Source organism: Salmo salar, chromosome 13 (genome assembly GCF_965601325.2).
Source record: "Salmo salar chromosome 13, fSalSal1, whole genome shotgun sequence".
Classification (NCBI taxonomy): Eukaryota; Metazoa; Chordata; class Actinopteri; order Salmoniformes; family Salmonidae; genus Salmo; species Salmo salar.
The window spans coordinates 46,145,045-46,161,453 of record NC_138303.1 but is presented as its reverse complement, the minus strand read 5'-3'; the positions used below and the strand labels follow the sequence as shown (position 1 = coordinate 46,161,453).

General features: G+C 43.6%; 1 protein-coding gene across 2 annotated transcripts in view; it reads left to right on the top strand.

Moving 5' to 3' along the window:
- Window positions 1-11,536, top strand: part of atf7a (activating transcription factor 7a) — a 50,840-nt gene extending 39,304 nt beyond the window's left edge. Inside the window, exons 3-12 of one of the 2 annotated variants that reach the window (XM_014135742.3) lie at window positions 778-874; window positions 2,355-2,485; window positions 2,732-2,893; window positions 3,288-3,475; window positions 3,769-3,853; window positions 4,261-4,380; window positions 7,940-8,083; window positions 8,525-8,713; window positions 8,916-9,021; window positions 11,071-11,536. In XM_014135742.3, coding sequence (XP_013991217.3) covers window positions 778-874; window positions 2,355-2,485; window positions 2,732-2,893; window positions 3,288-3,475; window positions 3,769-3,853; window positions 4,261-4,380; window positions 7,940-8,083; window positions 8,525-8,713; window positions 8,916-9,021; window positions 11,071-11,360 — 1,512 coding nt within the window. In that variant the 3' untranslated portion in view covers window positions 11,361-11,536. Of the gene's footprint in view, window positions 1-777; window positions 875-2,354; window positions 2,486-2,731; window positions 2,909-3,287; window positions 3,476-3,768; window positions 3,854-4,260; window positions 4,381-7,939; window positions 8,084-8,524; window positions 8,714-8,915; window positions 9,022-11,070 lie in introns of both variants that reach the window. The other variant, XM_014135739.3, reaches the window with a different exon arrangement.
- Window positions 11,537-16,409: the final 4,873 nt, after the last annotated feature.

The following is a 16,409-nucleotide window of genomic DNA, read 5'->3' as shown; positions in this document are numbered from 1 at the left end:
CTTTCTGATCGTCTTTAATAAACAACATTGTTGACCAAGTTAATCTGCTCATGTTGTTTTCGTGTGGTAGACTGATATTGTAGAAAATATTGTCGTCTTATGTTGAAAGGCTCCCGATTTGATTCATCGCGTAAGGCACGGTATCAGGTCTTCTCTCTTCAATGATTACATTTGAATTAACTCTCCGGGCGGTAGGCCTGCATGTTCGCTTTAAATCCCCAATTGTTGCAAATGAATGCAGCAGACTCCATCCTTCCGTAGACTATTTAACATATATTTTTAATTTGAAGCTTGCTGGTCAAACAGGCTATAGCCTACCTTTTTTAGTCTAAATCAATGATGATCAAAACAGTTAAATAGACTAGATTTTAATGTTGAACAGTATAAGAATACAGAATATTACAGTAGGTCACAGACTAAAGTGAATTATTTGCTGGTCTCCATATGTAAAAGCTAAATAAAAAAAATAAAAAAATGTTTTGAATCAATTTGGATTGAATGCAGACCCGATCCAATTTGGATTAGATTCTCTCTCAATTCTGACATATTTCGAGTCACATCTGGTCCACCTCGGATCTGAATCGGATCGAATATTTATTTTCAAAGAAAATGACCGGATCCTGTCGGGGTCGGGTGGGAATTTCGTGGATCCGGTTCGGATCTCATTTCGGGATCCGGTTCGGATCTCATTTCGGGATCCGAGGAGACCTCTAGTTGTGTGTGTGTGTGTGCGCGTGCGTTTAATCAGCTTCATAAACTCTCTCTCCCTCCCTCTAGAGGTTTACCAACGAGGACCACCTGGCTGTACACAAACACAAACATGAGATGAGTCTGAAGTTTGCCCCTGCCAGGACTGACTCTGTCATTATCCAAGGTACTGGTTCTCCTAGTGAGTCTGGTCTATTCAACTTTATTACTCTACTGTTTGTACTGTCGCCTCTTTACTTTGGTACTCTTGTCAGTTGTTGGTGTGTACCCAAAATGTCACTCGTTGTGATCACCAAAACATTTTAGTCAGAAATAGCATCTCTGTCACCACCTGTCTTGTTTTATTTCCCTGAAGACCTTTAGTTGAATATTGTATTATTTTGATTATCTTTGAAGCTACAATCCTTAGTTGAAGAATAACAAAGTGTTACTGCCTTTGTTTTGGGGGAAAAAAGCTGAGGGAAGGGCCTGGAGAAATGTAGTCTTTGTCAAATTGATAGAGCTAGGGAAGCAATAAATGACCTTCCATGATATCAAAATGATAGTTTTAACTATTGTTTACAAACATTGGAGTAAAACAAGGAGGGAGTTCTGTTATCCTGAGCCGTGGTGCACCGGTGTATGGTCCGTGATGTGAAAGGTCGAAAGTGGTGAGGGAGGAGCGCCCTTCTCAAATCTGCACCGCACTGTCAGGCTGTCAACAAGGCAGCGTGGTGCAACATCCAGAAACATGCAGCCTTTTTCTAAAAAAAGATATAGTCTCGAGAACCCCTCCCTAGTCAACACTGATGGACTCTTTTGGCATAGACAAACTACGTCACTGCCTACGTCGATAAAGGTGGAAAAAACACATTCTGGGGAGTCTCCCAATGAATCACGAGGCAGATATGCCAGAACTCCACAATTCAAAACCCAAGTTTGCAGGCATAACCTTTGTAGTGGTAGTTGATGCAAACTAGCCCCTTGTGAAATACACTCATAAAAAAGAACCTCTGTGATCTCCATCTTGCTAGCTACTATTTTATTGAAGCGGATATTGTAATCAAGCAGATAAAGTAGTGACGTAGGCAGAGATGGCGTTCCTCTATGCCAAGAGTCCATCATTGAAACCGAAACCTAGACACTTGCCTCGGGTCGGGTTTTTGAGACTAAAATATATGTTCAAATGTTCAAACTTGTTTTCATTGGGAAGGCAGATAGAGTTTTTTTTTTATCAAATGCAATTACTTTTGCATGTGAAAACACAGAATCCTCATGCCACGCACGGGAGGCAGCCCGGTTCCAAAACTAATGCAGTCACTTTTCACCCAGTGCAAACTCCTTCCACTGGGGTAACCCGGGCCAGATAATCAAATGCCCTCAAGTTTATATTTTGGGTTCTGATGGGGTATGGTAGTTGATATAAGCTCATGAGCCGTTTCAAAGTTATATTATTCAATAATCAATGGGTGTGTATATATAATTAATTTATAAGTCCAAAAAGGTATGTAGCAACTAAGGATTCTAGCTTTAAATCCCCACGCCAAAGTTTTTCAGAGTAAAACATCCATCCATTGGCTGTTTTTTATACACGGTAACTATGGAAAAAAAGGTGAGAGATTTTCTAAAATAGACGTTTCTCTGTGTTTCTCTTCCTCCTGTTCCAGACCAGACCCCTACTCCCACTCGCTTCCTGAAGAACTGTGAGGAGGTGGGGCTGTTCAACGAGCTGGCTAGCTCCTTCGCTGAGGAGTTCAGGAAGGCCCAGGAGGATGACGACAAGCGGGCCAAGAACCCTGTGAGTAGAACCCAGGTGGTTCCATGGACCACGTTTGCCTAATGCGTTACTCTATCTGAGACCTGAAGACTTGCGTAAGCTCTAGGCTTTAGGTCAGTGGACTAATAGTCTTGTTACGCTCAGAAGACCAGGATCGGAACCCAGTCAGTCACATGAGCAATGGGGTGGAATGGGATTGGAGTCCTGGATCTTCTCCTTTGCTTTGTAGTGTCTCACAGTCTCCCTCTCCCTCCCTCTCTCCTCCAGCTCCCTGCCCCGAACAGGGAGGTGGCCCTGGACATGAGCCTGCAGACGCCTTCAGCAGAAGCCGTGAAGGTGAAGGAGGAGAACCCTGTTGAGGTTGACTCCTCCCCACCAGGAAGTCCAGATTCCTTTTCCAGCATGTCAGACAGTAGCAGGGACACCATGGTGAGAAGAGGAAAGGTAGGGGTCAAAACTAAGGGGACATGACTGACCAGCAAACCCATGTTGAATGACCTAATTGGTTAGGATTAGAGTTCTGGGTTGGCATGCCAGTCACATTCCTTCAGTCGCACCCAAAGGTAAGGGACAGGGGAGGGCCAGAGGAACAGGTAGTAAGTAGGTATGAGAGACCAGGATGGGCACTGTTTGTTTGTTAATGGGGGTCGAATGGATGACAGGATAGAGGAACAACATGCCTGCTGTACTCCTCCTTTACTATGTCTATGTGCTATCAAGGAACAATCCAGAATGCATTGGAAACGAGTCATTATTGACCTCATGCGGACCTTATACTCATCACCCGGTGTTGAACTAGGCATCTCTCCTGTCTTCTCCTCAGGACACTCCCCCGAGGCCAGCGCTGAGTTCGGCCCCCACCCCCACAATCGTGAGGCCTGGCGCCCTCCCGGTGCGGCCCAGACCAGGCTCTCTGCCCCTCCACCTGGGCTTCGACGCCCTGCAGCCCACCATGCCTTCACCCACCTCTGTCATCACACCCACCCCACCATCCAACCGCTCCGTATTGGGGTGAGTGACTGGTCCTCTCGTCACAAGCCTGGTTCCAGATCTGAAGATGGCATAAGCAGTTCTGGAACCAAGCTAGTCCTCCGTGGGGCCTGGAGATCCAGTTAAAGATGGCTGTTATATGCTGAATCCCACTTCAACCCTTTTTTACAATCCCTACCCCCCCTGTAGAACTGAAAGGATTGGATAAGTGTATCCTATAGGGTGTGAATTCCACATAGCCTATCAGAGGGCAAGATGGAGATTTCCAAATAGATTTTTCCCCCCAGCAATAACCCTCTACCTCTCTCTTCTAGCTCTCCCACAGGCCACTACCCCATGATGATGCACCTTCCCAACGGGCTCCTCCCTGGACCCATGCAGATACCCTCTGTCATATCTGTAAGTAACCTGCCTTCATCGCTCTGTCCTTCTCTGGTTTGGGACCGGCGATTGTTGCCAATTCTGATTCAAGTGGAAGCTGACCATTACCTGGAAGCTGGTCCCCCGTAGCTCAGTTGGTAGAGCATGACGCTTGCATCGCCAGTATAGTGGGTTCGCATGACCGGCATTTATTATAATTATTATTACATTACTAGCAGAGTAATAACATATCAGTCAGGGAGCCTAGTTTGATCACATAATAATTCAATTATACGTTTGCACTAGTTGTCTATAATGAGTATGAATTCACATGGAAGAATACATGAAGCACTTTGAAACACTGACATTGAGTAGTGTCTCACTTTGCCAGCATGAGCCCCAACCTTGGTTGTTAAAATGTGTGTGTGTGTGCATCCTGTCTCTAGCTGGCCCGGCCCATGCACATGGTGCCCAACATTCCCGGCATCCCTGGTCCTCCTCTGGGAGGTGGCAGCAGCGGCTCCAACTCCCCCTCGGGGTACACCACACACTCGGAGGCCAAGATGGTTAGGAACAGATGCATCCGTCTCTCTGTGTCCCTCTGTGTCCCTCTGTGTCTCTCTGTGTCTCTTTATCTTTCTCTATTAGGGATCCACATTCCTGTCAATTTTGCTGCCGACTAACTGACCCTCATTAACCGCTTAACAAACCCTTACATTTGTTCCAAACAGTAAAAATGATGTGACCAATGCAAAATACTATGCGTTCATACAAACAACAGACTAAGTAGGCTACTTTCATTTTGCTAGTCCGTCAAGCCCTCTCTCGCTAGAATGAACGATATGCATCTTCTAGTGATCTAGTGATAGGATAGGCACCTGTCAGTCACAAAGAGAGCGGTGACAGGGAAAGGCAGTCTGCTGTCTGTCCCCGCTTCCCCTGTACAATTTGTGTGCGCTATGGTTGGTTGCAGTCAAATTTCTTTACACGGAGGAGGGAGAGAGCATGATCCTCGTGAATTTACACCTCCCATGTAATGTAAGTGGTGACGATGAGTCGAAATCCACGACTTAGCATAATTATTGTTTTCTGGTACATTCATATTTCCTAGGCTTCCTTTCCTAGGATTTTGGGGCTTGCCAGACAGTGACTGTAAAGTGAGTGACTGACTCGTCTCGTCAGCCTACCAAATCGCATCGATGAGAGAGCCGTTCGTTTGGCTCCCTAATTTGCATAGGCTACTTTTTGGCGATTATCTGCAGATAAATTATGAAAAGATTAGATGAAGATGGTGAATCATCACTACAGGAACGATAGGTAGTGGAGAGCCTCATCCTGTCCAGATATCATAATTAGGTCCCTCACGTAATCCAGATATTAAAACGATTTCAACAATATTCTAAAATGTATTTACCTTTAGTAGGGAATCAACTAAATGTATTGAACAATTATTAATTTGCCCAAGTTTAACATAAGACATGAACAGAATGCATCAGTGATTTGCATTTCCTGCAACTTTCTGAAGAGGCAATGGGAATGTCTGTGTGTAGATGGAAATGTTTCTCAAAAGCCTTCTCAGTGAAATGCTAGCTAAAAATTAGCCTATGCTTACCTGACAGAATGATGTCATGATTATTTTCATCCATCCAGCAGATATTTGTTTTGCAAACCAAAAACACTTGAATAAAAGGGTAACTGCACCCAAAAATAGACATTTCTCCTGGTGTGGATTAAGCATTGTTGTTTGCCCTTACCTAAGGAATTATTTGTGGGGCTCTATGCAACGTCCTTAAATAATTCCCTTAGGTAAGGGACAATTATTCCTTAAGGTAAACCCTTAAGATGTTTTATGCAACCGGGCCCTCAATTTGAACATTTTCACTTAATTTAAGGGGGAAATTCGCCTTAAAATGTTGTTTGCGACTGACTTCAAGTTAAGGAAACTGTAATGGAAAAGATGAGGGGAATATTTATATAAGATGTTTTATCCAACCGGGCCCTGCAGCTCTCTGCGTCTGACAGGTGATATTCCGCTCAAACTAGGCTTTTTAATGCGCGCGGTGCCCGTGTGATAATTAAGATGCATGACAAACTAATGAAAATACACACGTGCCAATTTAATTCCACTCAGTTATGCAAATGAACCTATAGACCTATAGGCTCTCTGTCCCCCTTGGTGCACCACACACTCTGAAACCAATCTCTATTTCTGGTGCTCTCTTGCTCTTTCTCACGCACCTTCTCTCTCTCTGGTTCTCTCCCCCCCTTCCCCCTCGATCTCCCCCTTTTCTCCTTTCTCTATGTATGTACAGTTGAAGTCGTAAGTTTACATACACCTTAGCCAAATACATTTAAACTCAGTTTTTCACAATTCCTGACATTTAATCCTAGTAAAAATTCACTGTCTTAGGTCAGTTAGGATCACCACTTTATTTTAAGAATGTGAAATTCCAGAATAATAGTAGAGAGAATGATTTATTTCAGCTTTTATTTATTTCATCACATTCCCAGTGGGTCACAAGTTTACATACACTCAATTAGTATTTGGTAGCATTGCCTTTAAATTGTTTAACTTGGGTCAAACGTTTCGGGTAGCCTTCCACAAGCTTCCCACAATATGTTGGGTGAATTTTGGCCCATTCCTCCTGACAGAGCTGGTGTAACTGAGTCAGGATTGCAGGCCTCCTTGCTCGCACACGCTTTTTCAGTTCTGCCCACACATTTTCTAAGGATGAGGTCAGGGCTTTGTGATGGCCACTCCAATACCTTGACTTTGTTGTCCTTAAGCCATTTTGCCACAACTTTGGAAGTATGCTTGGGGTCATTGTCCATTTGGAAGACCCATTTGCGACCAAGCTTTTGAGATGTTGCTTCAATATATCCACATAATTTTCCTACCTCATGATGCCATCTATTTTGTGAAGTGCACCAGTCCCTCCTGCAGCAAAGCACCTACACAACATGATACTGCCACCCCCGTACTTCATGGTTGGGATGGTGTTCTTTGGCTTGCAAGCCTCCCCCTTTTTCCTCCAAACATAACGATGGTCATTTTGGCCAAACAGTTCTATTTTTGTTTCATTAGACCAGAGGACATTTCTCCAAAAAGTACGATCTTTGTCCCCATGTGCATGTGCAAACCGTAGTCTGGCTTTTTTTATGGCGGTGTTGGAGCAGTGGCTTCTTCCTTGCTGAGCGGCCTTTCAGGTTATGTCGATATAGGACTCGTTTTACTGTGGATATAGATACTTTTGTACGTACTTTTGTTGTTTCCTCCAGCATCTTCACAAGGTCTTTTGCTGTTGTTCTGGGATTGATTTGCAGTTTTCGCACCAAAGTACGTTCATCTCTAGGAGACAGAACGCGTCTCCTTCCTGAGCGGTATTACGGCTGCGTGGTCCCATGGTGTTTATACTTGCGTAATATTGTTTGTACAGATGAACGTGGTACCTTCAGGCGTTTGGAAATTGCTCCCAAGGATGAACCAGACTTGTGGAGGTCTACAATTTTTTCTGAGGTCTTGGCAGATTTCTTTAGATTTTCCCATGATGTCAAGCAAAGAGGCACTGAGTTTGAAGGTAGGCCTTGAAATACATCCACAGGTACACCTCCAATTGACTCAAATGATGTAAATTAGCCTATCGGTAGCTTCTAAATCCATGACATCATTTTCTGGAATTTTCCAAGCTGTTTAAAGGCACAGTCAACTTAGTGTATGTAAACTTCTGACCCAATGGAATTGGGATACAGTGAATTGCTATTGAAATAATCTGTCTGTAAACAATTGTTGGAATAATGACTTGTGTCATGCACAAAGTAGATGTCCTAACCGACTTGCCAAAGTTAGTGGTTGAAAAACGAGTTTTAATGACTCCAACCTAAGTGTATGTAAACTTCCAACTTCAACTGTATCTATGTATCTTTCTCCCTTTGTTGCCCTTTAGCCTTCGATCCCTCCTCCTATCTCTGTTTGTTCGTCACTTGACTGAGATGGCATAGTCCAGAAGCAATTGTGATAACATAAAGGAACACGTGTGTGTATTTTTTTTTGTTTATGTGTGTGTGCGTATTTTGTCCATGTGTGTTTTAATGTTAAACTCGTCCTGGTTGTCCTGTCTCGTGTAGAGGCTGAAGGCAGCGCTGGCCCAGCAGAGTTCAGGAGGTCATGGTATGGGAGGTATGGCCGGCAGCCCCATGCACCCCCAGAGGATGGAACAGAGCCAGTTACTGGTGCAGCACCCTGACGCACCCTCCCCAGCACAGCCACAGGTAGGACAACGTGGAGACATGGACACACTCTTTCTCCCTTAAGCACTCACTTACGCACGCACATGCATGTTCATTGTAAAGAATACACATGGAGGCTTTACTCTCTGGCAATCAGGGTTGGGGTCAATCCATTTCAATTCCAGTCAATTCAGAAAGTAAATTGAAATTTCAGTGTACTTCCTGAATTGACTGGAATTGAAATGGAATTGACCCCAACCCTGGTGGCAGTAGAATATTATCAAAATCCTCTTGACTTGGATCTTCATGCCCTGTCATTCGTTGACATCAGTAGAAGGGCAGGGGCATTATAATTTAGGCACTGAAAGACAATTTTGTATCAGGCTTGTTTTAAGTGTTGACAATCTGACTCAAACCCTCACTCTCTATCCCACCTAACTCTTCTCTCCATTTCCACCACGCCCTCTCCCCCCTCCCCTCCAGGTGTCTCCGGCCCAGCCTACTGGTGGTCGGCGGCGGCGTGCGGCGGAGGACGACCCGGACGACCGACGACAGCGTTTCCTGGAGAGGAACCGGGCGGCCGCCTCACGCTGCCGACAGAAACGCAAAGTCTGGGTCAACTCCCTGGAGAAGAAGGCAGAGGAGCTCGTCTCCATGAACGTCTCGCTGGCGGTGTGTGTGATGGTTTTCAAAGCCGCACTGTACTTCGGTCTCATCTGTCATTTCTCCGAACCACGCAGTCATTGAAACATTTCAACCAGTTTGAAAATAGAAGATATTAGGTCCTCTTCTGGCTGTACTGGGTAGAGACAGAGTATTGACTCATTGTGTTACACAACAGCATTGACTCATTGTGTTACTGTTTTTTTTTCAGAATGAAGTGTCTCTCCTGAGGAATGAGGTGGCTCATCTCAAACAGCTACTGCTGGCTCACAAGGACTGCCCTGTCACCACTCTACAGAAGAAGATTGCCTACATGGGTGAGCCTACTAGCTAGCAGCATCTAGAAAACACATGGAAAACTCTAATAAGTACTTTTGTAATATTATCTTATGTTGTTCTTGTCTATAACTATTCTGTTGGATGGGGAGCATCGTTGCACAGCTATTTTCAGGTCTCTCGAGAGATGTTCGATCCGGTTCTGGCTGGGCCACTCAAGGACATTCAGAGACTTGTCCTGAAGCGCCCCTTGCGTTGTCTTGGCTGTGTGCTTAGGGTCGTCGTCCTATTGGAAGGTGAACCTTCACCCCAGTCTGAGGTCCTGAGCGCTCTGGAGCAGGTTGTCATCAAGGATCTCTCTCTACTTTGCTCCGTTCGTCTTTCCCTTTATCCTGACTAGTCTCCCTGCCACTGAAAAACATCTCCACAGCATGATGCTGCCCCCACCATGCTTCATCATAGGGATGGTGCCAGATTTCCTCCAGACGTGCCGCTTGGCATTCAGGCCAAAGAGTTCAATCTTGGTTTCATCAGACCAGAGAATACTGTTTCTCATGGTCTGACAGTCCTTTAGGTGCCTTTTTGGCAAACTCCAAGCAGGCTGTCATGTGCCTTTTACTGAGGAGTGGCTTCTGTCTGGCCACTCTACCATAAAGGCCTGTTTGGTGGAGTGCTGCAGAGATGGTTGTCCTTCTGGAAGGTTCTCCCATCTCCGCAGAAGAACTCTGGAGCTCTGTCAGAGTGAATATCGGGTTCTTGGTCACCTCCCTGACCAAGGCCCTTCTCCCCCAATTGCTCAGTTTGGCCGGGCGTCCAGCTCTAGGAAGAGTCTTGGTGGTTCCAAACTTCTTCCATTTAAGAATGACAGAGGCCACTGAGTTCTTGGGGACCTTCAATGCTGCAGCAATTTTTTAGTACCCTTCCCCAGATCTGTGCCTTGACACAATCCTGTCTTGGAGCTCTACAGACAATTCCTTCGACCTCATGGCTTGGTCTTTGCTGTGACATGCACTGTCAACTGTGGGACCTTATATAGACAGGTGTGTGCCTTTCAATTGATTTGACATAATTTGTAATTTACCACAGGTGGACTCCAATCAAGTTGTAGAAACATCTCAAGGATGATCAATGGAAACAGGATACACCTGAGCTCAATTTCGAGTCTCATGGCAAAGGGTCATGAATACTTATGTAAATAAAAAATAGTCTAAAAACCTGTTTTCGCTTTGTCATTATGGGGCATTGTGTGTAGATTAATGAGGAAACAAATGTATTTGATCCATTTTAGAGGCTGTAACATAACAACATGTGGGAAAGGGCAAGGGGTCTGAATGAACTGTATACTAAATCTCTTAATTTATAGGGGATAGTGGTTGAAATAGCTGATTGTGGTTTCTGGTAGCTCACTTCCTTCTACCCTGTAGAGCAGGGATGGGCAACTGGTGGCCCGTGGATCAATTCTCTCTTTTTTGGGTGGAACTCAGTTGGGGTCTCAATTTACTCTAGAATAGTAGAATACCCAAGGTGGAGTTTCAAAATTTGGTTGTGTATCAGCAGTTTTTCTCTTATTTTGTCAGTCATTCAAGTAGCCCATAGCAGGTAAAATGTGTTAGCTGGCCACTAGACTTACCAATCTCTCTAAACTTTTAGTAATCATGGTCGAATTACCGACCGTGGGGCCCCCATTGATTTTGTTAGTCACTCACTCAGATAACATATTAAAAACAGCAAACATTTCAATCCACACTGTGGCAAAATGTATAGAATTGCAAGAAATTAGCTGTAAAACTTCACATTTTTCTCTCCGCCCCATTACAATTGCATAAAATGTGTTAGAAAATTGCTAGATTTTCTCTCTGCCGAATGGCAAAATGTGTAGAATTGCAGCAAACCAAAAATGATTTCGCTTAGGGCCCCCAAAAGGCTAGGGCTGGCTCTAACCGCATGCGTGGTGGGTATGGATCTGGGTACGCAGATGAGTTCTGATTTTGTTTTTTGGGGCCTCCACCAAAGTTGCCCATCTCTGATGAAGAGTCACTCTGGTAAGCCCCATCCCTGTAACACTTTGTTCTTGTGTCTTCGTCCTACAGGAGAGGACAGTCCTATGAGAGACATGTCGGAGCCCACCGGCTCCCCGGCCCCTGTCATCCAACACAGCTCCCTGCCCAGCCCCTCTCCTTCCTCGGGCCCCAACGGCATGGGCGCCCGGGCGGCTGCCGAGGCCATGGCCATGTCCGTGCTGGCTGGGATGGGTCAACACCAGCAGAGGAGAGGAGAAAGGGATGGAGGGAGAGACGGGAGGGATGGAGGGAGAGATGGGAGGGATGCTCCCTCCTCCCACGTCATCATGGCCACACAGTCGCACCACTCTGCCAGATGATGAGCGTATCACACATCACGGCCCGGGACTCTACGGCACTCACCATCAAACACCACCCCACACGGGCAGGAGAGTGGAGGAGATAGTAAATAAAAAAAAAAAATAATATATATATAAAAATAACTCCTCTCTTCTCAGGTGACCAGAAAAGTAGGAAGAAAACATTGTCTTACATCAGATAGCGTGACAATTCCGCCTCCGAGCATTGCGTAGGAGTGACGCGACCTGACGTAAGACAATGGGAGGAGGAGGGACACCCGAAGAAATAATCTCTTCCTACTAAAATGAAACAAACTCCTCCTCTTTCCCCCTGCTGTGGTTGCCATTTTGTGTCAGCCATTTTGTCTCAGGCCTGGAGCCTTGCTGGATCTCAGCAACAACAGCCTTCTGGGAATGGACTGGGACAATAAGAGAGAAAGAGCTTCCTGTTCTGTTCACTATGCCATAGACAACATACAGGGGCTGGACTCCCCCCCCCCCCCCCCCCCGTACTTCCCCTCGTCCCCGTCCCCCCCAATCACCCTACAACCCTCTCGCCTCACCCTCAAGCACTTATGAACTTCACTGAACTGTAGGACTGCATAGCATCTTCCTGAGGGTGGTAATGGTCGTTGTGATAAACTCAGCACTCAGACTTTAACAAATACTGGTAACACACGGTCAAACACACACAATGCACGCGCGCATACTAGACATACATATACACTCAACGTAAACATTGCATTGATTCACATTTGTTGTTGATCACGTGAGATACCAAAACACTGAGCACTGCAGGGGTCCATATTATTGTAACAAGGGATTGTGGCCTTGCTCTCCTGCACATGTTGACATGTTTTTTTCACACACACAAAGATAATTGACGCTCCGAATCCAAAGATGCATTCGTTTTTTATACTTTCATTGTCAAGATGGTCGGATCCAATATTTTACATTTGGTCTGTTTTCCTGAATCCCTAGTAGTTTTGTTAGTGGTTTCATTTTGAGCATCTGTGTCAGTCGTTCACAAAAGGTGAACCTCATTTATAGCCCTTTATGATACGTTTTATAAACCGTGTGTGTGTGTGTGTGTGTGTGTGTGTGTGTGTGTGTGTGTGTGTGTGTGTGTGTGTTTATGTACAGCAGAAAATAGCAATTTGTTGTTTCAATATCTGATACACTAAGATCCGGTTTGGTAGCATGTGACATATTTTTTTTATTAGCATTTTAGTTGTGTTCCTGTGCAGCTTTCTTTACGTTAACGGCACATTATTTGCAGCTTGGGCCATAGCGAACGAAATTGTGTCTTTGGTTGTCACTGAAGCCGTGCGACAGAAACAGAAAGCTAAAAGTAATAGATTCACTGTACACCGTCATTTCTAAATGACTCATACACTTATTATACACAAAAAAAAATTCCCGGACTACTTCCCCTTTCCTCTGTAACCATTTCCTCTTTCCCATGCAATTTTTGTATGTATTAGTTTCTAAACGTATGCCCTTACCATCTTTTATGAAATCTTCTAATGGTTGTATGGCAGTCTAAGTGGTTTCTATCTGGCCTTTCTCGTCTTTTTTTCTCTCACTTTCTCTGCGTGGTACTGTAGTAGTTCATCCTTGCTGCTTTCTGGAGTGGAATGTGTTGCGCTTTAGTCTCTCTAGGTCGTGTTCATTAGGCACCAAACGGAACAAAATGGACTGAAACGATGAGGAACTACCTGGACCGGTCCAATAAGAAATGCGTATTTTTGTTTGCCGTTACATAACGTTCTGGAATGTTTTCTGTTGGGCGCCCTAATGAACAGGACCGTTGCTGCTCTTATGAATGACTATCCAAAACAAAGCCGTGTTCCCCTGTAACGTTTGTGTGTCTACAAACGGCATTGACACGTGAACGAACATGTAACCGAACTGTTATACTATGGATCAGCACTCACTCAGTGACAGCTCCATCTCTGCTCAACACACACACACACACACACACACACAATGTGTTCGAAAACAATTTTGCCTTAAAGAATCACTTTCGTGCCTCCGAAATCCCCCTCAAAGATTATTGGGTTGCATGATAAAACATATAATGGTTCTGCCTTAGGAAGAAAAAATGCATAATTGTCTCAGAAGTTAAAAGCCATTCACAAGGAGTAACAATAGATTAATTTATTTTATATGCTGATTGTATAGAAGATGCCTTCAAAAATCAGGAGTAAAATGGCACCACATTTCACCACTGCAGTCACCACACTTCACTGTTGTGTGATACTAATGCTGCCATCTAGTGGAGTATGAGGAACTTCACCTTCTCACAAGGATGGGAATTGGACATGGACCTTGAGGGAAATTCTTTCAGAACTCCTGTGGCAGTCTGGGAACAGTTTCAATTCTTCAGGGATCCCCCTTTTATGAACAAAAGTTTTAGACATTTTGTTTTAGAAAAACTACTCCTAAACAAGGGATAATCTTGTTGTTTTGCATTTGTATGTAACTTCCCCCACAATCCATCTGAAAATGTATGTAACAATTTGCAGTGTGTATTACTGCAGAAGTAACTAGAGTATCAGTCAAAAAAACATACGGACATGTCTAAAGGCACTTAAATATGCAGGTTTATCATTCATGATTTGTGTTTTCTTTTGTTTGTATATACTTTTGTTTAATTTGAATACTTTCAGTGACATCAAAAGTTGGCTATTTCGTTTGTCTTGATAATGTATATTATACATAAGGGGCTTGTTTCTCGGATCCAGATTTAGCCTGGTTCTAAACTTAAACGCATGTTCAACGGACATTCGCAATTGAAAGTACTTAGTCCAATAAGGATTGCTACTCAGTAACTACTTGACATGTCTCACAAACGACTGAACTTCTTTGTTCTACTCCTACAGTCCCCAATAGTAACCAGGGCTCTGGTCAAAAGTAGTGCACTATATAGGGAATAGGGTGTGATTTGGGATGCTGCCCAACAATGACAATCCCAATGGTGACCCTGTATGGCATTGTGTAGTACTCTGAGCTGGCGCTATAGTTGGCTAGCTGTCCCTTATTAATGGACGATTGTTCATATGAAATGGTAAAAAAAATAATATTTAGCTTTCATGTTAGTTGATATTGTCATTGGCACTTTGTTTCTTCTCAATTTTTTGGGGATATTTTCTTTATTGCGTGCTATTGTCATCAGGACTATATACAAATACGCTGGCATAATAAACGCTTCTATTATATATTTTTGTGTTGTAATGATGAGATATAGAAATTAATTTGTTTTAGAACATCGATTTCTTTATTTTTCCTATCTAAAATACTTTTAATGTAACCCAACTGTTTGTATCAGCCGGACTGTGCCGGAACCATAGAGTTAAAATCATGATTCTAATTCGATGGCTGGAACTCTGCTCTGTCTGGACTGCCCATAACTCACAAACCAACTAAGTTATTGTTGCATTGGTTTCATGGAAATCAATGTTGTTTTTTTATAAATATTTCAAAATATTAACCGTTGTTGTGAACAAGTAACAGAATTGTATAAGAAAAAATAACAATTTTACATATGAGAAGACATTGTGAAAGTTGCTATTAGTTATTTGAATTGTTCATTCGCACAGAATTGAACTGATAATTTCTGAAAGTGTACTATATGAATATATTTACTTTTCCATGCATGTCCAAGTGGAACTACTATGAACACTTACAGTGCTGCGGATTTAATTAAACAAAAGAACCTAATGGATATCAACCGTTTCTGAATCATTTGATTCAGACAATTTCACACAATAGATCTCATTCTGTCTGTTCTACATGGTCACTGCAGAATTCTGCAATCAGTCTCTGTACTAAAGATCTTTGTCCAACTAATAATGTGCAATCTGTGCTGCATCTTATCTTGTGACCACCATACGTACATACATGCATGCCAGTGTTGCCACCTGTAACAGCATCAGATATTTACTGAGGAAAATAATGATAGAGTCAAGAGCCAATAGTCAACATCGGGGATAAGTGAACAATGGGGACACACAGTACCAGTTAAAAGTTTGGACACACCTACTCATTCAAGGGTTTTTCTTTATTTTTACTATTTCTACATTGTAGAATAATAGTGAAGACATCAACTATGAATTAACACATATGGAATCATGTAGTAACCAAAAAAGTGTTCATCAAAATATAGTTAAGATTCTTCAATGTAGCCACCCCACGCATTCTCTCAATTAGCTTCATGAGGAATACTTTTCCAACAGTCTTGAAATAGTTCTCACTTATGCTGAGCACTTGTTGGCTGCTTTTCCTTCACTCTGCGGTCCAACTCATCCCAAACCAGCTCATTTGGGTTGGGGTCAGGTGATTGTGGAGGCCAGGTCATCTGATACAGCACTCCATCACTCTCTTTCTTGGTCAAATAGCCCTTACACAGCCTGGAGGTGTGTTTTGGGTCATTGCCCTGTTGAAAAACAAATTATTGTTCCATTAAGCACAAACCGGATGGGATGGCGTATCGCTGCAGAATGCTGTGGTAGCCATGCTGGTTAAGTGTGCCTTGAATTCTAAATAAATCAGACTGTGTCACCAGCAAAGCACCATCACACCTCCATGCTTCAGTGTGGGAACCACACATGCAGAGATAATCTGTTCACCTACTCTGCATCTCACAAAGATACGGCGGTTGGAACCAAAAATCTAAATTTCGACTCCAGACCAAAGGACAGATTACTACTAGTCTAATGTCCATTGCTCATGTTTCTTGGCACAAGCAAGTCTCTTCATCTTATTGGTGACCTTTAGTAGTGGGTTCTTTTCAGCAATTCGACCATGAAGGCCTGATTCACGCAGTCTCCTCTGAACAGTTGATGTTGAGCTGTGTCTGTTACTTGAACTCTGTGAAGCATTTCTTTGGGCCGCAATCTGAGGTGCAGTTAACTCGAATGAACTTAACCTCTGCAGCAGAGGTAATTCTAGGTCTTCCTTTCCTGTGGCAGTCCTCATTAGAGCCAGTTTCATCAAATTTATTTCTAAAGCCCTTCTTACATCAGCTGATATCTCAAAGTGCTGTACAGAAACCCAGCCTAAAACCCC